Source organism: Protomyctophum bolini (assembly GCF_963924005.1).
Source record: "Protomyctophum bolini genome assembly, chromosome: 21".
Lineage (NCBI taxonomy): Eukaryota > Metazoa > Chordata > Actinopteri > Myctophiformes > Myctophidae > Protomyctophum > Protomyctophum bolini.
In genome coordinates, this window is record NC_137882.1 from 1735738 (window position 1) to 1758406 (window position 22669).

The 22669-nt window shown below is 43.9% G+C and overlaps 1 protein-coding gene across 6 annotated transcripts in view; it reads right to left on the reverse strand.

Moving 5' to 3' along the window:
* Positions 1-11286: 11286 nt before the first annotated feature.
* Positions 11287-22669, reverse strand: part of col11a1a (collagen, type XI, alpha 1a) — a 160294-nt gene continuing 148911 nt past the window's right edge. For 4 of the 6 annotated variants that reach the window (XM_080794327.1, XM_080794326.1, XM_080794328.1 and 1 more), the window contains 8 exons: positions 22570-22623; positions 20545-20580; positions 20386-20439; positions 19859-20114; positions 18657-18769; positions 18129-18197; positions 15068-15301; positions 11287-13703 (listed from right to left, as the gene is read on the reverse strand). In XM_080794327.1, coding sequence (XP_080650453.1) covers positions 13557-13703; positions 15068-15301; positions 18129-18197; positions 18657-18769; positions 19859-20114; positions 20386-20439; positions 20545-20580; positions 22570-22623 — 963 coding nt within the window. In that variant the 3' untranslated portion in view covers positions 11287-13556. The remainder of the gene's footprint in view (positions 13704-15067; positions 15302-18128; positions 18198-18656; positions 18770-19858; positions 20115-20385; positions 20440-20544; positions 20581-22569; positions 22624-22669) is intronic. The other 2 variants (XR_013966181.1, XR_013966182.1) reach the window with 2 other exon arrangements.

Below are 22669 nucleotides of genomic sequence, written 5' to 3' on the forward strand. Positions count from 1 at the left end.
AAAACAACTGCCCCTTTACCCCCCCGTCTGTAAAACAACTGCCCTTTTACCTCCCCGTCTGTAAAACAACTGCCCTTTTACCTGTCTGTAAAACAACAAAACAACTGCCCTTTTACCCGTCTGTAAAACAACTGCCCTCTCCAGACCACGAATGCATATTTTTTTTTACTATGGTGAAAGAAATCCTCTCCTCTCCTCTCCTCTCCATCTCCCCTCCTCTCCTCTCCTCTCCTCTCCCCCTCCCCTCCCCTCCCCTCCCCTCCTCTCCTCTCCTCTCCTCTCCTCCAGCTAAAATGATGGAGAGTTGGTAACCAAATGGAAATGGACCCTTACAATTTACAATTCACGCATTTAGCAGACGCTCTTAATCCAGAGCGATTTACATTAAGCAAGAACAAAGAGCAACATGGCAACACATCACACACATGCATACAAAGTAGTTACCATAAATCATGCGCAAGCTAAGAACGTAATAGTAGCATTATCTATAATATAATGGAACATGGAACTATATGCATGTATACTTTATAGTGCTATGTCTATACATAAAAATGCTATTAAGGCCTATTCATAGTCTGGATTTTCGGTGGTGAGCTGACCACCGCTCCGGTGGTGAGCTGACCACCGCTCCGGTGGTGAGGTGGCCACCGCTCCGGTGGTGAGCTGACCACCGCTCCGGTGGTGAGGTGACCACCGCTACGGTGGTGAGCTGACCACCGCTACGGTGGTGAGGAGGTGACCACCGCTCCGGTGGTGAGCTGACCACCGGAGCTGAAATAACGTTGAGCGGTGGTGAGTAAAAACAGAGAGAAGGGCTGGAGCGGTGGAGGTGGTGGTTTGCTCTTCACCGCGGCTCAGTGACGTCATGTTGTAGTTCGGTGGTCACCCCACCGCCGTAAATCCAGACTATGTATGAGCCTTAAGTCTACATAGAATGCCATCTAAGTCTAACCTGGTCGATGCCAAACTTTGCACACACACTCTCCCTGGATGCCAACGATGAACCTCTGCTCAAAACGTTCCACGAACGGCCTTTTTATGATCTTTATAACTGCACCGATCTGCGTGAGACGGTGAATGAATGCACTCCCTAGAGGCCACGGGACTATAACCTTTGACCTTTGACCTGCCTAAAACCCACGCACATGTAGGTGGGTTTAAATACACAGCACTATAACAGACAGACAGGTGGACCAATGGCACAGAGATGAGGATGGATGGGGCCGGGGTTTGGACTGCAGTCTAAAATACAGTCAGAAGGAATTGAAAAGGTAAGGCCTAAAGGCTACATGTGAATTACATAACATTATGCAATGGAGCTTGTGTGGCAATATAGCTCTCTCTCTCTCTCTCTCTCTCTCTCTCTCTCTCTCTCTCTCTCTCTCTCTCTCTCTCTCTCTCTCTCTCTCTCTCTCTCTCTCTCTCTCTCTCTCTCTCTCTCTCTCTCTCTCTCTCTCTCTCTCTCTGCGCCCCATTTAATGGCAATTCTATCTTTAATTAAGTAATTCAACTGATTTTCAGTGTCGTCGAGGAATACAATATCACGTTAAAAACGTCATCACAAAAAGAAAATACATCAGAAGGAATTGAAAAGGTAAGGCCTAAAGGCTACATGTGAATTACACAACCTTATGCAATGGAGCGAGTGTGGCAATATAGTGCTCTCTCTCTCTCTACGGGCTACGGACCCCCCCCTCTCTCTCTCTACGGGCTACAGACCCCCCCCCTCTCTCTCTCTCTCTCTCTACGGGCTACGGACCCCCCCCCCCTCTCTCTCTCTCTCTCTCTCTCTCTCTCTCTCTCTACGGGCTACGGACCCCCCCCCCTCTCTCTCTCTCTCTCTGGGCTACGGACCCCCCCCCCCCCCCCTCTCTCTCTCTCTCTCTCTACGGGCTACGGACCCCCCCTCTCTCTCTCTCTCTCTCTCTCTCTCTCTCTCTCTACGGGCTACGGACCCCCCCCCCTCTCTCTCTCTCTCTCTCTCTCTCTACGGGCTACGGACCCCCCCCTCTCTCTCTCTCTCTCTCTCTCTCTCTCTCTACGGGCTACGACCCCCCCCCCCCCCCCCCCCCCCCTCTCTCTCTCTCTCTCTCTCCCCCCCCCCCCCCCCTCTTACGCGGTCTATTTCAGGGTAATGATGTTCTGTCCAGATTGCACTTGCTTTAGAACATCATTCTCGCCGTGTTCATTTCTCCTCTTTGTGCCTGATATGAAGAAAGGAAATTAAGAGTATTAATTAAGAGTAAGAGAGTGCACTCTCTGAGAGTGCATTATCCCATTGAGACCGAGAGGGACCTGAGACCAGATTCTATACAAAAAAAAAGAGAAACGTCTTCTAAATCATGACGGTTGATAGTTCATATACATTTCTATATCAGTGGTTCTCAAACTATGTCATGTCAAGGAGCCCCAACAACGCTATGCAAATGGCCCGCCCAACTAACCCAAAGATTTGCGGCATGCATTTTCACGATTTTTTTCAAACAATAGCAGCTCTACAAGCTCTTATAGCGCGGCACTCGGTGCCGCGCTATAAGAGCTTGTAGATCTGCTATTTTTCAACAGCTAAAGTTAAAATAAATAACGGTTAAACGTTGTTAAAAGCTATGAGGCGACACAGGTCTAAATAGGTTAGGAGAAAGCACCTCCCTATGATAGCAGTGTACTGTTCATACCAAGTCTAATGGGAGCTAATGGAGCCGGTGGACAGGGTAATGGGAGGGGGAGGGAGGGAGGGAGGGGGGTGATGGTAGTCATTCAGATGACTACCATGTTCTCCTGTTTGTCTTTCTGTGATATGTTGTTTTGTGCACGCCAAAATGTGTGCGTGCGTGTGCGTGTGCGTGTACTGTAGTGTAGGCTACCCATGATTTCAGCTCAGATGGGTCTGAGAGGCTAAATGTCATCAAACGGTGGTTCCGAATCTGTGGCTCAAATGGGTCTGAGAGGCTAAAAACTTAATAAGACTCAAACAATAATACAGTACTAAGGTGTAGTGTGTTACCTACCTGAAACAAACCACAAAGGCCCTAGTAGCCCAACTACAGGGGGCTGTGACAGTATACAAGCTAAAACAAAACACACATGTACTTCTTGTTATTGCACAACCCCAGCAGCACTAATTCATGCACAAACATGTCATTTCAGCTGTTATCGCACAACAAACCCTTATTGTACTTGATAGCAGAGAAATCTAAAATGTGTCGCAGCAACAGATCATGTTTTAGCAGCATTGTAACGGAGTATACTGTATATATTTAGTATACTGTATATACTTATACACTATTGATGATAACCTTTGCTCAAGTAAACCATGCCAGTACTTTAACCCATTTTAAGCGGGAACCCCCTTTTGGTGTTATAGCATTACGTTATGCTTTAGCTATTGAAAAATAGCAGATCTACAAGCTCATAGCGCGCCACCGAGTGGCGCGCTACAAGCTTGTAGGTCTGCTATTTTCGAAGAACTGTGAAAAAGTGACATGAAAGTGTTTGAGAGAACGACTGACGTTGAAAAACGTAGCTTTTTCAAAGAAAACAGTCAGGATTTATAGAAGACTAAATTTGTATAGAATCGTTCCCAGGTCAAAATGGGTTAAAAAAATAAATTCCAAAATGCACTGTTCACGATTGAAGTTATTCAAATGAGCCGCTGCGTGTCTTTGAAGCGTTGCGTGTGTGTGCACATCAGGGTCAGCCGGGTTCTCCTATTCATAGCGGTGGAACTCAAGGCTGCGCCTCGGGGCCTGTTCAACATCACTTTGGCTGCTCCTCTGATCATTCCTTCCTCCTCTCTCTCTCTCTCTCTCTCTTTCTTTCTCTCTCTCCCTCCCTCCCCTCCCCTCTCCTCCCCTCCCCTCCCCTCCCCCTCCCCTCCCGTCTTGTTTTAGGCGTGTATGCCCTTGAAGTCTTGTGTATACACCTTGAAGGTGAGGAGTGAGTGTGAAAGTCGAAGCACATGAAGGAGAGAGAGAGAGCAGACTGCATACGTGCTGCTTCTGAACCACGGTTGATTTAATACCGTTTAAAACTACTAGACTATATAGACTGTACTATAGAAACTAGACCTGAACCACCGGTACCACCACAAACTGGTCATACTGGTGCTCATGAACCAACACATAGGTACAGGTGAACACGGACATTGCTGTTCCTTGGACTGGTTGCACCACTCAAAAAAATACATTATACAGCATAACAGATACGGTTAGTGCATTCACTCTAGATTACATTAACTGATATATTGACATAAACAGAATGACAATTTCATTCTGACAAAAGAAAAAACCCTTCAGTCTTTTCTTTAAAAAAAAAAGACACAGCGTGAGGTGTCGTTCTCAGGAGAGAGAGACACACCTCGGTCAGACATTGAATGCAGCAGCAGCTTAGCCTGGTTAATAAACCAGACTAATATTGCACGGACCGCGGGATATTAGTCTGGGGAGGCTCAGCTTGGATTTCATTTCCAGGGCTGCGGGTTGAAACATTTTCTCTTTGACGCAATTGGTCAGAGCTACTGTCAGTCAAAGGTCTCAAGCATTGAAACTCACTGTACCTAAGCCCGCCCATATTGCATACCGTGTCCCGATTGGCCGCCCCATTTCTCTGGTGTAGGAAATGGGCGTACAATTGAGCCTCTCCAGACCGTAATCCGCCGGCAGGCAAATTTTTTTTTGCCAACGGCTGATTTGGTCTGGTTTATTAACCAGGCTATAGCAGCAGCTGCCTGTCAGTATGTAAAAGTCCACACAAACAACGTTGTTACAGGGATAGACAAGGACAGGACAGTCAGTGCTAAGACACAGTTAATAAAATGTCGTACAGTGTAACTAAGAATGCTGAGAGAAACATTACAACCATCTTGAAGCCACACGGTGTCATATAGGCTCAATATGTCAGTTTGACACATTCAGTAGATCCTGTGATCTTTTGTGGTCAAATATAATTTCTCGGGGTCTAGTAGGACTATAGAAAATAATAAAAAAAATAGATCGCTATAACATTTTTACCGTTATGGGTGCTGAAGAATATCAGTGGAAAAAGAAAGCCTGATTTCCATATTCCTATGAATCCATATTTATATCCTAAAATCTCTGGAACATTTGATTGCCTCATGCCTGGCTGCCTCACTCCAACAATGCATTTCTTTTGATCTGCAATATGGCGCAATTTCAGAACAAATCAAGGATAGGGCTGCCAAAAAAAAGAAGTTAAATTTGAGTTCTAGCCTATATGAAGCACTGGTGTTCACAGATCAAAGGACTTGGAGTGGAAACGTTGCAACAGGAGCTTGTGGTTGTTGTGTGCAGCATTCTAACTGCAAGTAAACTGAATTTTTGAGCGGTGCCAACCACTCCAAGGAACACAACCTACTGTATATGTGACAGGTGCCAGCAAAAAGGGCCTGAACTCGATTTTTACAGATTACAGATTATTACAGATTATTAAAGTACAGAATGTAAGCTTTCATATGATGTATCATTCAATGATTCAATAATTGAAGGAGATATAACCATTTTAAAATGATTGGGGCCTTTCACCCAAAGCTGATGAAAAGTCCCTTTCAATATTCACAACATTTTTAACACCTTAGAGCTGGACAGAAGTGGGTGTGACAATGGGAGGGACAATAGGTACTTAAGTCCACCCACAATGACCACCTTAGAACGTTTTAGCTGTCAACAGTGCAACACTGGAAACACTGACATGTTTAAGCCAAAGCCAGTAGAACAAACAATGCAATTTGTCCTAACCTATGTCCCGATGTTTAGAGAGTACCGATAGGCAGGCCCGGTTCTTACTACAGGCCAACGAAGCGGCCGCGTCCAGCGCCACCTCTTAGGGGCGCCACTTAACCCATTCTGACCTGAGATCAGATTCATACGAGGTTTCCACTATAGGACACACACTGGTCTGATTAACCACTTCAACCACAGCACAGTATACACAGCAGTGATTTGAAAATAGCAGATCTACATATGATATAGCCCATCTATCCAGGTCAAAATGCGATCGGACGTGTTGTGAGCTTGTACAGTATAGATGTATAAAGAACAATTTGGAATAGAGCACCAACGTCACTGTCAGTAGAGGGCGCTAAAGTCCACAGGTTCATGTACTTTTTATTTGCATTGAAATCCCCATAGGGGGGATTTTTAGAGCTCTTCATATAAGAACTGTGTTTGAAAAATAAACCGTCCACCCCGGCCTTTTCACTCATATGGATATGAAGCATATCGACTGAAGGTGGAAATGTACAAATATACCCAAAGAGTAACACATTAAGCGATAGAAACGAGTCAAACAACCCAGAGACTACATTTCCGGGTAGGCGGGGTCAGTGGCGTATGCAGGAATTAATCAATTAATTAATTAATACCACTAATTTTTAATTAATTAACACTCATGTTTGCCTTCAATTTCCTACAAATATTAAGGTCAGGTGTCTTAGAGATTGACAGGTGTAATGTCAGGCTGCTTACAAGACACTTCATCACATCACATTCCCAAAAGTCAAAAATCACACCTTCTTTCAATGTCTGTGTTTACACAATGTAATGTCTGTGTTTACACAATGTAATGTCTGTGTTTACACAATGCAATGTCTGTGTTTACACAATGTAATGTCTGTGTTTACACAATGTCTGTGTTTACACAATGTCTGTGTTTACACAATGCAATGTCTGTGTTTACACAATGTCTGTGTTTACACAATGTCTGTGTTTACACAATGTCTGTGTTTACACAATGTCTGTGTTTACACAATGTCTGTGTTTACACAATGTCTGTGTTTACACAATGTCTGTGTTTACACAATGTAATGTCTGTGTTTACACAATGTCTGTGTTTACACAATGTCTGTGTTTACACAATGTAATGTCTGTGTTTACACAATGTCTGTGTTTACACAATGTCTGTGTTTACACAATGTCTGTGTTTACACAATGCAATGTCTGTTTACACAATGTCTGTGTTTACACAATGTCTGTGTTTACACAATGTAATGTCTGTGTTTACACAATGTCTGTGTTTACACAATGTCTGTGTTTACACAATGTAATGTCTGTGTTTACACAATGTCTGTGTTTACACAATGTCTGTGTTTACACAATGTCTGTGTTTACACAATGCAATGTCTGTTTACACAATGTCTGTGTTTACACAATGTCTGTGTTTACACAATGCAATGTCTGTTTACACAATGTCTGTGTTTACACAATGTAATGTCTGTGTTTACACAATGTCTGTGTTTACACAATGTCTGTGTTTACACAATGTCTGTGTTTACACAATGCAATGTCTGTTTACACAATGTCTGTGTTTACACAATGCAATGTCTGTGTTTACACAATGCAATGTCTGTTTACACAATGTCTGTGTTTACACAATGCAATGTCTGTGTTTACACAATGTAATGTCTGTGTTTACACAATGTCTGTGTTTACACAATGTAATGTCTGTGTTTACACAATGCAATGTCTGTTTACACAATGTCTGTGTTTACACAATGTCTGTGTTTACACAATGTCTGTGTTTACACAATGTCTGTGTTTACACAATGTCTGTGTTTACACAATGTAATGTCTGTGTTTACACAATGTCTGTGTTTACACAATGTCTGTGTTTACACAATGTCTGTGTTTACACAATGTAATGTCTGTGTTTACACAATGTCTGTGTTTACACAATGTCTGTGTTTACACAATGTCTGTGTTTACACAAACCCTCAAAGCTGGACATAGGAGCACTCCTCAACAACCATAAAACAACAACATGCACACTCTCCCAGACAGCCTGCTGGTATTGAAGTATTAGTGTTGAGTATTGAAGACTGCAGAGAGTGTAACAACAGCTAGTTTCTTTCAACTCACCTAGCACCAGCACCCCATAGCATAGCAGCAGACAGCATGGGCACAATCTATCAATGAAAATCCATTCAGCAAAAATGTTGAAAAATTGTTGTCTTCAAACACGTAGTAATCCATAATCAAGGGCTGACGCTGTTGTGGAGTTGCCCAGTTTAAAGCTGAAGTCCTCAGGATACAACTGTTGTAGGCCTACAGTGTAGGCTAGCTCCTCTAGGGACTGTTGTAGGCCTACAGTAGGCTAGCTCCTCTAGGGACTGTTTCAGGCCTACAGTAGGCAGGCTCCTCTAGGGACTGTTTCAGGCCTACAGTAGGCTAGCTCCTCTAGGGACTGTTGTAGCCTACAGTAGGCTAGCTCCTCTAGGGACTGTTGTAGGCCTACAGTAGGCTAGCTCCTCTAGGGACTGTTGTAGGCCTACAGTAGGCTAGCTCCTCTAGGCAGCTGCTGACTTCCTTTCTTTCCATTAACTTTGCGATAGACGTTTGGCATATTGTGAGGCTAACATTTAGGATACTCTCAGAGAGGCTTCTCATTAATATTTAATCATAAACAAAGACGCGAGTTTCTGGTGTGAAGAAAAACAAATTTGCCACCTAGTGTGCTTAACAAGGGTCTATGTTTGGAGGCCTCTGTCTTACCTGTCCCAAGGAAGGGCAAATATAGTATATAATTTACATTAGTAGTAGAAGATTAACAATGCTCTGGGGTCGAACAAAGGGGGACAAAAATGATGCAGCAGGGACAGACAGACAGGGCTACAAACAAACAACTGAACTGAGGTGTACTGTTTGAGAGAGAGAGGTGGGACTCAGCCTTTTATAGGCAGCAGGTGGTGGTGATTGGATGAAGGGTGGAGTCAGGTGACAGGCTGATTGACAGATCAGGTGACTGGGCTGGGGGACTTCAAACCTGCAGAGAATGAGAGAGTGGAGGGAAGGAGAGACAGGGGAGCAATACAGAGGAGAGCACCTACACACCAACTACACTACGTGGCACGTAACACACACACGCACGCACACGCACGCACGCACACACGCACACACCTGTATGTAGCCTATATATAGCTGTCTTACAAACAGACAGAAGGGAGAACACATGTCACATGTTACTTGTAGCCTACAATATGACCAATATTCAGTGAATGTGATTAATGTAAATGTATTTTTACTGTATTAAATTATTTAAAAAAAAATATATATATATATATATATATATATATATTTATTATACTTTATTTTATTATTATATAATTATATATTTTTTAATTTTACAGCACCTCTAATAACAAACCTAAAACATGAACCTTGATTGAAAAAAAACCCTTTTTGGTGTTTTAACTAAGCATTACGTTATACTTTAGCTATTGAAAAGTAGCAGATCTACAAGCTCATAGCGCACCACCGACCTTGTAGGTCTGCAGCTATTTTTGAAAAATCGTAAAAATGCATGCAGCACAAACCTTTGAATAATATATTCTTTCAGAGCGAAAGTTTTCTTTTTTTTTTTTCGACGTCAGGCCTAAAAATGGGTTAAGATTCTAAATACAGTCGGAGGAATTTACAGGAATCTCCAGCTCAGTCAGGACGGGAAGTTTGGCATTTTTGTACGGATTAGGTAGAGAAAGGGGCTACAGCGCTTAACCCATTCTGACCTGAGATCAGATTCATACCAGGTTTCCACTGGACACACACTGGTCTGATTAACCCATTCTGACCTGAGATCAGATTTTAAAAAATGTCAGTCGTTCTTCGATTTTTCAAAAATAGCGGACCTACAAGCTCGTAGCGCGCCACTCGGTGGCTCGCTATGAGCTTGTAGATCTGCTATTTTTCAATAGCTAAACTAAAGCATAACATGATGCTATAACACCAAAACGGGTTCCCGTTCAGAATGGGTTAAATGTGGCCTCGCGCCTGCAGAGGGATTGATGTTTTCTATAAAAGCCGAAGAGGTTTTTGAGAGCCTGTGAACTGTGGATAGTGACGGGAAAAGGAAAAGTCTGCACCGTCTGCAGCAACTCGCCGTGCGTCAGCAAACGTTTGTTGGGGTTGAGCCCCGGAGAAAAAGTGTTCCAGTGAGAGGTTTTAGAGTTGTAGTCGTTATAAACCATAATTATATGGTCAGGGCAGGAAAGTTTGAGATGTTGACATGGTTGGTGCTATCTGTTGACAAAGTCGATATATATATAAGTTGAAATATTTAGGAAACTTTAACTTCTGTGGACTCTAACATTACACCTATAGCTACATGTTTAAAGGACCACTTCACCACTTTTCATTTCAACCTATCTTCATTATAATAGGTCCTCACTAATAAATTATCATTATAAAATGGCACGATTTTTTTCCTACTCAGTCTGTGTCTCATAGGAGGGCTGATGGCAGTTTAGAAACCGTCTTCCAGTGACATCATCATTAGGCAGATTACGATTATTTTACATTTTTTTGGCTTCCGATGGCTTCCATTTTCGCATTGCAACTTTTCAGGACTAGAAAGCCTGCCGTTTCTATATTAGCTTGTATTCCCCATCGATGATGTCACTGGAAGACGGTTTCTGAACTGCCCACAGCCCTCCTGTGAGACACAGAGTAGAAAATAATTGCACCATTTTATCATGATTATTAGTGAGGACCTATTATATGAAGATATAGGTTGAAAAGTGGTGAAGTGGTCCTTTAAACATTTATTTCAAATCTGGTCATTATAGTGGTTCTACACATTTTTCATATAAACGACCATTATTGTGTATTCGATTTAGCCTCTCAGACCCAAAGCGTACAAAAATGTGTTTTATCGTTGGATACGATTTTGTCCACAATTCCATGCTGTATTGATGTTGGTACCATCAGGAGAGACAACAGGCAAACGTTGATCAAAATAACAATTATTCTACATTCTCTAAGCGTGTAGAGTCAGACTTCTTGTGAATTAAGCCAGGGATACTCAAATAGAAAATGAGTAGTGATATGGCTGACTGAGTAGAATAAAACAATCTACCTGAAAATAGATAGCTATAAGTGAAGAGCAATTTCCGCAATTACAATTTCCGCAATTTCCGCAATTTCTTTTTTTTTTTTTTTCATTGGTGGGCCAGTCATAATGGTCCCGCGGGCCTGATGTGGCCCGCGGGCCTGAGGTTGAGTATCACTGAATTAAGCAATGCAGATGTTTGACAATAACTTAAGTGTAAATTGATGAAACCAAATGGACACACACACACACACACACACACACACACACACACACACACACACACATCATTGTATTAAATAATGAATCTACCATTTGTCTTCATTCGTAGATTCTTTGGAAGGCCGACGAGTAATTCAGCATGACCTACAACAATGGCAATAATAATTATACAAGCACAAGGTGACTTTAATTTAGTTTTAACTTCAAGTACTCAGAATGAGAGAAAAGTATTGTAAGATTGTACTTTATTGGTTTCAAAGATGGAATTGCACCAGCCCCGTTATAATGAAGGTCTTATTAAAAAAAAAAAAAAACATCCTTGGGTTTTCCTTTTTTCTTTTTATAGAAGAGAACTTTTATACATGTGTACAGTTTAACCTCCATCTATCTATCCCACACACACACACCATTGAGACATTAATTCCAATCCACTTTTTAATATTTAAATGAACCATGATGAAAAAAGCACATTAATTAAAGACATTGTTTTCTCGTATTTTTTTCTTTTTTTTAGTTACAAAAAAGGGGGGCTTTTCCTCTCCTCCATTTTGCATTCACAGAAAAAGGGACGTTTTTTTTTTAATTAACAGCCAATGTTTTTCTTTCTTTCGCTCTCTCTTTTAAAAAACAAAACAAAAATTCCCCAACCCAAAATATATAAACTTAATTGCTTAACCAAGGTATATATATATATATATATATATATATATATATATATATATATATATATATAACATTTAACATCCTCGCTTCTTAAAGGGTTATCAAGAAACCCACAACCGTGGTAAAAACAAAAGGACAGAAAACAAAAAATTCAAATAAACAAAAACAAAACAAAACAAATGGAATTAAATAATAAAATAATAATAGTGAATTGCACGATGGCTTAATTAATACGAGCACAGGGTTAAAACATTTAGTGGGTGACGTGTTGTCGCGTAACGTAACGTGTGCTGGTTTTGATACTTTTGGAAATGTTTTTCCCGGTTGGGCACAAAACAGCAAATATTGATTATTATCTCGAGCTCTGGATGGTCAATATATACAACGGGGCAGTAACAGTACAGTACAGTACAGTACAGTACAGTACAGTACAGCACAGCACAGCACAGCACAGCACAGCACAGTACAGTACAGTACAGTCTAATTAGAAATAGGGAGGTTGTTTTGAAATGATCACTTTTATTTGCTTCATAATAAACAGAAAAAACACAAACACAGTATTCACTGAAAAACAATAACAACAAAGAACATCATAATTATAAATTCATTTTATTATTATTTATCGATGTCTTTTAACTTGTACTGTAATGTCTTTTTTTTTAATTTTCGGAAACCAACATTGATAAAAAAGGGAGAGCCCGGGCGACGTTAAGTTTTTAGCACTCTGAAACACATGCAAAGTTTTTTCGAAAGTGGGATTCAGAAATAACAATAAGTATTGTACAAAATAATAATAATAATAATAATAATAATAATAATTACAGTTTTCCATTCCTCTTTTTCTTTTTATTATCAAAATACACCTCTCTCTCTCTCTCGTATAGCACCTCTTTATACTTTTTCGTGTGTTTTCTTTTTTAAACAAATAAAAGCACCGTTTGTAGTCGTTAGTCGCACATGCAGCGCCCCTCGGAGTGTCCGATCGCGTCGTCGTCGAACTTCTCCGATCCACTCCTCCCCCCTCTCCCCCCACCCACCCCTCCGCCACACATTTTTTTAGAATGTCCTTCACCCCCTTTTTTTCTTAGCTCCGTGATAATAATAATAATAACAACACTGTTCTTCTAATCTTTTCCATTTTTTGCAGAACGGTTCGCTCGCGGGAAGCGCTCTCACTCCCTCCCGCGAGCGAGCGAACCCATTCCGCTCATTGGGATTAAAAGAACCCGGGTCACTGAAAGTAACCTTTAAGTTAATTAAAAGTACCCGGGTTACTGAAAGTAACCTTTAAGTTAATTAAAAGTACCCGGATTACTGAAAGTAACATTTAAGTTAAAAGTACCCGGGTTACTGAAAGTAACCTTTAAGTTAATTAAAAGTACCCTGGTTACTGAAAGTAACCTTTAAGTTAATTAAAAGTACCCGGGTTACTGAAAGTAACCTTTAAGTTAACGTCATGTGGTCCTCTTTAAGCCCTACAAGGGCGACAACAAGTATTTTCCTGGGTAACATACATACATACATACATACATACATCCGTACATGGCAAAGACATGATTCGCTAAAACACCATCTCGTTATTCAAAACTTGCATGTGGCATCGCGAGGGGGGTGGGGGTGGAAAGGGGGGCCGTGATGTTGTTGGTGGTGGTGGTGGGGGCTGGAATTTCTCCGTTTGGTGGTAAAAAAAAACCCGCCAAAAAATGTCTTGACTTGACTTGCTTTCCGCTGACCCCGTCAAAAGTTTATTTTAATTTTTTTTGTCGTCGTTTCTTTTCTTTTTTTTGGTTCTTTTTTTTTCTCCGTTTCTTCTTTTTCCTTTTGGTTCTGAAATCCTAACCCAGGAAGCAGACCGGGCCCACCTCGAAGCCGAACTTCTGGTTGGCGTCGCCAAAGTCCGTCAACATGACGTCGATGATCGGGAGCTGGTCGATTTTGGGAGTGTTGATCTCCATCACCGTTTTCCCGTAGCCCTTCCTCGTCTGAGGAGAGGAACGCAAAGAGAGAGAGGGAGAAGACGAAAACGTTGAGACACAGGGACAAACAACTGCCCTTTTACCCCCCCGTCTGTAAAACAACTGCCCTTTTACCCCCCGTCTGTAAAACAACTGCCCTTTTACCCCCCCGTCTGTAAAACAACTGCCCTTTTACCCCCGTCTGTAAAACAACTGCCCTTTTACCCCCCGTCTGTAAAACAACTGCCCTTTTACCCCGTCTGTAAAACAACTGCCCTTTTACCCCCCCGTCTGTAAAACAACTGCTCTTTTACCCCCCCGTCTGTAAAACAACTGCTCTTTTACCCCCCCGTCTGTAAAACAACTGCCCTTTTACCCCCCCCGTCTGTAAAACAACTGCTCTTTTACCCCCCCGTCTGTAAAACAACTGCCCTTTTACCCCCCCGTCTGTAAAACAACTGCCCTTTTACCCCGTCTGTAAAACCTGCCCTCTTACCCCGTCTGTAAAACAACTGCCCTCTTACCCCCCCGTCTGTAAAACAACTGCTCTTTTACCCCCCCGTCTGTAAAACAACTGCCCTCTTACCCCCCGTCTGTAAAACAACTGCTCTTTTACCCCCCGTCTGTAAAACAACTGCCCTTTTACCCCCCGTCTGTAAAACAACTGCCCTTTTACCCCCCCGTCTGTAAAACAACTGCTCTTTTACCCCCCGTCTGTAAAACAACTGCCCTTTTACCCCCCGTCTGTAAAACAACTGCCCTTTTACCCCCCCGTCTGTAAAACAACTGCTCTTTTACCCCCCCGTCTGTAAAACAACTGCCCTTTTACCCCCCGTCTGTAAAACAACTGCCCTTTTACCCCCCGTCTGTAAAACAACTGCCCTTTTACCCCCCCGTCTGTAAAACAACTGCCCTTTTACCCCCCGTCTGTAAAACAACTGCCCTTTTACCCCCCGTCTGTAAAACAACTGCCCTTTTACCCCCCGTCTGTAAAACAACTGCCCTTTTACCCCCCGTCTGTAAAACAACTGCCCTTTTACCCCCCCGTCTGTAAAACTAGACTAACACTAGGACTATGACTCTGACTAAAATCAAATTAAAAAAAAAATTTAGTCAAAAGAATATGACTTAACCCATTCTGAACGGGAACCCATTTGGGTGTTATAGCATCATGTTATGCTTTAGCTATTGAAAAATAGCAGATCTACAAGCTCGTAGCGCGCCACCGAGTGGCGCGCTATGAGCTTGTATAGGTCTGCTATTTTTTTGAAAAATCGAAGAACGACTGTGACATTTTTAGAATCTGATCTCAGGTCAGACCAGTGTGTGTGTCCAGTGGAAACCCTCGTATGAATCTGATCTCAGGTCAGAATGACCGTTTGGTTCCTCACCGCGCAGCCGTCGGCGAGCGCCCGGATGTAGGGGTTGTTGTCGAAGGACAGCTCCTCGTCGTTGGCGCCCAGGAAGCGCAGCGCGCGGTCGTGGCTGTCGGCGCCCTCGTCGTGCCACGCCACCGACTGGTGGCAGGAGTACGTGAAGTTCTGGCGCGCCGACGCCGTCAGTAGTCTCAGGAAGGTCATCTGGACCTCGTTTATCGAGTCGCCCGAGGAGTCCACGTAGGACAGCTGTTATGGGGGAGAGAGAGAGAGAGAGAGAGAGAGAGAGAGAGAGAGAGGGGGAGATTAGGGTAGGTATACCCTCACAAAAAACATGCAGTAATCCTGGTCTCTAAACTGCCTCCCCCTGGCCAGCCGGGGCGCCTGATGGAGGGGATTAAGGAACTGGTTGGAATAACGTGTTCCTTCCACGCGCTACGACGTCCAACCAGGGAAACTCCCCCCTGTCAGGTGTAAAGGAGCAACTTGGACACTCAGGCATGAAGATGAGTTCAAGTCCGTTGCTCTCCCCTTGTCCCCCATATATGGGGACTAGGTTGCTCTCCCCTTGTCCCCCATATACGGGGACTAGGTTGGTCTCCCCTTGTCCCCCATATATGGGGACTAGGTTGGTCTCCCCTTGTCCCCCATATATGGGGACTAGGTTGGATAGGTTAGATGATTGACACGGGGGTGAAAAATGGGTTACAAAATCGTGGGATAAAAATTATAAAGAAAAAGAACCGGTGGTTCCGAAACTTTATCATTGTCAAGGACAAACCCCCCCAAATTAGATGTCCCCCTCCCGCCCCCTCAGGCCCAGTGAAGCCAACCTCCTGAAGGTCCGCAAGGCCAAGTACCGCACCTTGGGGGAAAGTTACCATGTTTACCCAGGGTAACTGGACTAAGGAAAGGAAAGGTACCATGTTTACCCAGGATAACTGGACTAAGCTCAAGAACTTGTTTACAGCCAGGCCCTGCTCATAGAACATTTCATGGTAGGGGTTCAATGCCTTGCTCAAAGGACACTTCAACGGTGGTAATTTTAACGTGCCGGTCCGGGGATACGAACTATAGCGACCTTCCGTATATCAAGACCGCTCCGCAAACCGTTCGCCCTCCCTGGAACTCCCTCAAGGACCCCTGGGGGTCCCCGGGACCCCACTTTGGGGAGCCAGACAGCGCCCATCTGTCAGGAGAGGAACTTAATCTAAACATTGTGATTGTATTTCAATATCCACCGTTTCCCCGTCATCTACTTCCTAACAGACAGGTTGCAGACAGGCAGCTTACCGGCTGGCTTATGAGATACAGCAAGCAGGATGGCATTAAGCCATCGAGACCCGAGAACAGATTCTACTAAATGTCTTCTGAATCCTGACAGTTTTCTGTAAAAACGTTGCTAATGTCAGTGTGGTTCTCAAAGTATTTCATGTCAAGGACCCCAAAAATGATATGTAATCGGCCACCGGACCCCCATCTGAAAATATGTTATTCTAGGGACCCCCCTCCCCCCCCGCCCTAGATATTCAATGATTTGCGGCACATTTTCATGACTTTAAAAACAAGCAGCAGATCTATGAGCTTGTATACCTGCTGTTTTTTCAACAGCTACAGTTTAAAATAGTGGTTAATTAAAGTGGTTTAAAAGCTATTAAGGTGAGGACACAGATGCGTCTAAAAATGGATTAACCCATTTAGACTCGACAAAATGTCTTCTAGATCCTGACAGTTTTCTAAAAACCCTACGTATGTCTCTACATGTATGTCAGCGGTATTCAACAATGTCATGTCAAGGACCCCCAGAATGATCAGTATTTGGCTGCGGAACCCCATCTGAAAATATGTAGTTCCAGCGAGCGACCTCCCAGAAGCAAAGATATGAGTTAAAAATGTTCGCTATATATACATTATATATTCATTCTTGCATCACATTTTCACGATTTTTCAAAAATAGCAGACCTACAAGCTCGTAGCGCGCCACTCGGTGGCGCGCTATGAGCTTGTAGATCTGCTATTTTTGCCTCCGGTGGCACATTCTTGTAATTATGAAGCAGGCGTTAGCTTGGCAACGCTAACCATTCCTGCTCCAAATAGCAGGCGTTAGCTTGGCAACGCTAACCATTCCTGCTCCAAATAGCAGGCGTTAGCTTGGCAACGCTAACCATTCCTGCTCCAAATAGCAGGCGTTAGCTTGGCAACGCTAACCATTCCTGCTCCAAATAGCAGGCGTTAGCTTGGCAACGCTAACCATTCCTGCTCCAAATAGCAGGCGTTAGCTTGGCAACGCTAACCATTCCGGCTCTAAATAGCAGGCGTTAGCTTGGCAACGCTAACCATTCCTGCTCCAAATAGCAGGCGTTAGCTTGGCAACGCTAACCATTCCGGCTCCAAATAGCAGGCGTTAGCTTGGCAACGCTAACCATTCCGGCTCTAAATAGCAGGCGTTAGCTTGGCAACGCTAACCATTCCGGCTCCAAATAGCAGGCGTTAGCTTGGCAACGCTAACCATTCCTGCTCCAAATAGCAGGCGTTAGCTTGGCAACGCTAACCATTCCGGCTCTAAATAGCAGGCGTTTATACCTGAGAAGCTGAGAGCGCCGTTATGATCCTATAGATTAGTATTTCTATGCATTTGATGAATATTAATGACCTTGTGCTGTGTTCTTCCTTACTGTAAATCGCTCTGGATTACGAGAGCATATCTGCTAAAATTGTTAAAAACACGTTTGTTTACTCAACTGGAAGTTTACCGTCTTGGGACGTATACTTTTGGATTATGTTAGATTTTCGGATAAACAGATTCAATATATATTCAAGGGGCATAGATAGAACTATTTGAATCCTAAATTGTATTTAGGAACGATTGATATTTGTTGATTGAAGGAAATAGTGTCAATAGCAGATCTACTGGCCTCGTATTCGTATTTGTGGCCTTTCCACAACTTTCGAAACGTTCTAAAGTAGAGAAAACAGTGTTGTGAGTTTGTAGACCGGATGTTTTCGCTGTTGGTTGGCGTGCGTGACAAAGTGTACACAGTGCTGGAGTGGCTTGAAAACAGAAGCGGACACTTACTATTTTACCCCGCTTAAATTCACTGAACCACGACCCTGGAGTCTCTTTAGGCCACGAAGATAGTCTGACCTGTGGAGAACAAACAATAACACATACAGGACACGTTAGAACCAGGGGGGCAGTCAGACAGATATTTAATCAGGGGGGCAGTCGGACAGATATTTAGTGAAGCCACTGAGGAAATCGGGATTTCCTGTAAGTTCATATAATGGCCTGTTGTGGCGCTGTCATTGGACCCAGAAAAACCCATAGCCCCATAGAAGTCCATGTATTTGGGCCCAACTTCACCTAGACTGTATTACCTTAATAAACATGGTCATGAATACTTTCTAACAAAACAGTCACTATAGTTTAAAGTCTCATTCTCTGCTGATTTCTGATCGTCCGCACCTTTGTTAAATTGACGCACGCACGCACACCTGCACACACACACCTGCACACACACACACACACACACACACACACACACACACTGTGTGCTCGGGAACAGAGGGGGTGGACCTGGTAGAGAGACGAAGCGGTACTTACTCCGTTGGACCTTTTGTCGGGGTAGATGCACGTTTCGCCGCCGGCCGTGAAGTTACAGAAGACTCTGAAGGAGTCTCCGGAGCAGCCCTGGTTGGGGTCGATCCAGTACTCGCCTGGAGGGGGAGGAGGAGGAACGAATCAAACACACTCAATATCGATAAGCTGATAATCTGTTCTTCAGTGTGAATATATACGACTCAAGATGAAATCTGAATCTGAATCTGAAATTTCACAGATAACCCACTCCTTCAATCACTTTGTATCATCCTGCAGCCTTGTAGCTGAACTGGGGAAGGGGAGCGCTTGATTGCCTTACAAACACATGCCGTCGCGGGGCGTCTTAAGCACCGCCCGGCTCATATGACTGTGAATGTGTGGCTCCAGGCAGCCCCGTAAAGATATCAAGCGCTATTCTCCCGTCACATATAGGCTATACTTGCAACAAAACAAGGAAGTGATGTGTCTCGCTCTGGTGGAGCAAAGCGTAGCTACTTTTAGTGAATGTAATAGTTTTATTAGGTTAATATTGCTATATTATGTTTGTAACCGTTTTAGAAAAGCAATAAGCCACTCGAGGCCCCAGCTTACCGGGTATCGCTTCAGGGATAGCACTTATACCCCGTAGCCATTAGACATCTGAACTCATAGTATATGCATAATTATAGCACTTTAAAAAACTGGATGTAATTTCCTATGCTGCTGGTTTTTGTTTTTGTATTGTACTGTCCTTCTTGTTTGTGTATCTATGGCTGTCTGTATATGTTGAGTATGAACCAAGACAAATTCCTATCAACTTGTTGACATGGCAAATAAATTATTGAATCTTGAATCTATTTTACACTGGCTGGGAGGGTAGAAGACCCTCCGCTGCGCCTCGGGTCTGCCTACGCCCCCCAGCCAGTGTAAAATACCCGCTAACCTGAGACCTAGAATCTGATCTCAGGTCAGAATGGGTTATAATCAGACCAGTGTGTCCAGTGGAAAACCTGGTATGAATTCAGGTCAGAATGAGTCAACCTACCGTGGTGGAACTCGGGGTGAAAAATCCAGGTCAGAATGGGTTATAATCAGACCAGTGTGTGTCCAGTGGGAAACCTGGTATGAATCTGATCTCAGGTCAGAATGGGTTATAATCAGACCAGTGTGTGTCCAGTGGGAAACCTGGTATGAATCTGATCTCAGGTCAGAATGAGTCAACCTACCGTCGGGGAACTCGGGGTGGCAGAGCTGCAGGTCCTTGCAGGTGCGCGCGGGGTTGCTCTGCGTGCCCATGGGGTACTTCATCCTCTCGATGTCCTGCTTCAGGTTGTTGAGCGAGCCGAACACGTCCTCCATGCCCTCGCCGTAGTCCAGGATGGTGCCCGTCATGGAGGCGGCGTCCGCCTGCATGCCCGCCGAGCGCTTGCTCTTCTTGGGCGACTGGATGGGCAGCGGCTGGATGACCTCGCCTGGCGGGCCCTGGGAGGAAAGGGTGGTCAAAACACGTTTAGAACCGCTTCTACAAAATGAACCCGTTCTGACCTGAGATCAGATTATAAAAAAAAGTTCTTCTACATCCTGACAGTTTTCTGAAAAAGCTATGTTTTCTATGTCCGTCGTTCTTCGATTTTTTCAATAATAGCAGATCTATGGTTGCGGGTGACAAAAAACTCCATCCGCAGGTCTCTAGTTATCTCCAACTATTTCATGTCAAGGACCGCCAGAATAAAATGTATCCTAGGGTACTTACAGGAGGACCAGGGGCTCCGAGCACACCGGTGTCTCCCTTCTGACCAGCGGGACCCTACGATGGAACACAGGGTGGAGAAAACCAGGGTTATCCACACATCCATACCAGAAAATAACTGGATTGAACTTTTAGGTGTAAAATGAAACTATCTGTACTCACCGATGATCCCTTTGAACCCTTGGGACCTTGGGGACCCTGAAACACAGACAGGACACAGAGAGACACAGGGGTTAGCGTTAGTGTTACTGTGAGGTCTCTGGGTCTGCGTTGGAGACGCAAACACACACTAAACTAAACAGAGGGTACAGCCACTCAAACACACACTAAACTAAACAGAGGGTACAGCCACACAAACACACACTAAACTAAACAGAGGTTACAGCCACTCAAACACACACTGAACTAAACAGAGGGTACAGCCACACAAACACACACTGAACTAAACAGAGGGTACAGCCACACAAACACACACTGAACTAAACAGAGGGTACAGCCACACAAACACACACTGAACTAAACAGAGGGTACAGCCACACAAACACACACTGAACTAAACAGAGGGTACAGCCACACAAACACACACTGAACTAAACAGAGGGTACAGCCACTCAAACACACACTGAACTAAACAGAGGGTACAGCCACTCAAACACACACTGAACTAAACAGAGGGTACAGCCACTCAAACACACACTGAACTAAACAGAGGGTACAGCCACTCAAACACACACTGAACTAAACAGAGGGTACAGCCACTCAAACACACACTGAACTAAACAGAGGGTACAGCCACACAAACACACACTGAACTAAACAGAGGGTACAGCCACACAAACACACACTGAACTAAACAGAGGGTACAGCCACTCAAACACACACTGAACTAAACAGAGGGTACAGCCACTCAAACACACACTGAACTAAACAGAGGGTACAGCCACTCAAACACACACTGAACTAAACAGAGGGTACAGCCACTCAAACACACACTGAACTAAACAGAGGGTACAGCCACTCAAACACACACTAAACTAAACAGAGGGTACAGCCACTCAAACACACACTGAACTAAACAGAGGGTACAGCCACTCAAACACACACTGAACTAAACAGAGGGTACAGCCACTCAAACACACACTAAACTAAACAGAGGGTACAGCCACTCAAACACACACTGAACTAAACAGAGGGTACAGCCACACAAACACACACTGAACTAAACAGAGGGTACAGCCACACAAACACACACTGAACTAAACAGAGGGTACAGTCAGCCACTCAAACACACACTGAACTAAACAGAGGGTACAGCCAGCCACTCAAACACACACTGAACTAAACAGAGGGTACAGCCACTCAAACACACACTGAACTAAACAGAGGGTACAGCCACTCAAACACACACTAAACTAAACAGAGGGTACAGCCACTCAAACACACACTGAACTAAACAGAGGGTACAGCCACCCAAACACACACTGAACTAAACAGAGGGTACAGCCACTCAAACACACACTGAACTAAACAGAGGATACAGCCACACAAACACACACTGAACTAAACAGAGGGTACAGTCAGCCACTCAAACACACACTGAACTAAACAGAGGGTACAGCCACACAAACACACACTGAACTAAACAGAGGGTACAGCGAACACACACTGAACTAAACAGAGGGTACAGTCACTCAAACACACACTGAACTAAACAGAGGGTACAGCCACTCAAACACACACTAAACTAAACAGAGGGTACAGCCACACAAACACACACTGAACTAAACAGAGGGTACAGCCACTCAAACACACACTGAACTAAACAGAGGGTACAGTCACTCAAACACACACTGAACTAAACAGAGGGTACAGCCACTCAAACACACACTGAACTAAACAGAGGATACAGCCACTCAAACACACACTGAACTAAACAGAGGGTACAGCCACTCAAACACACACTGAACTAAACAGAGGGTACAGCCACTCAAACACACACTGAACTAAACAGAGGGTACAGCCACTCAAACACACACTGAACTAAACAGAGGGTACAGTCAGCCACTCAAACACACACTGAACTAAACAGAGGGTACAGCCACTCAAACACACACTGAACTAAACAGAGGGTACAGCCACACAAACACACACTAAACTAAACACTAAGCGCTATAAATAAAGTCTTACCGGTAGACCAGGGGGTCCTGGTGGTCCCAGAGGACCAGACGATCCACTGATGCCCTGTCAACGACAGAACCAGAACATCAGCCACAGAACCAGACAATCA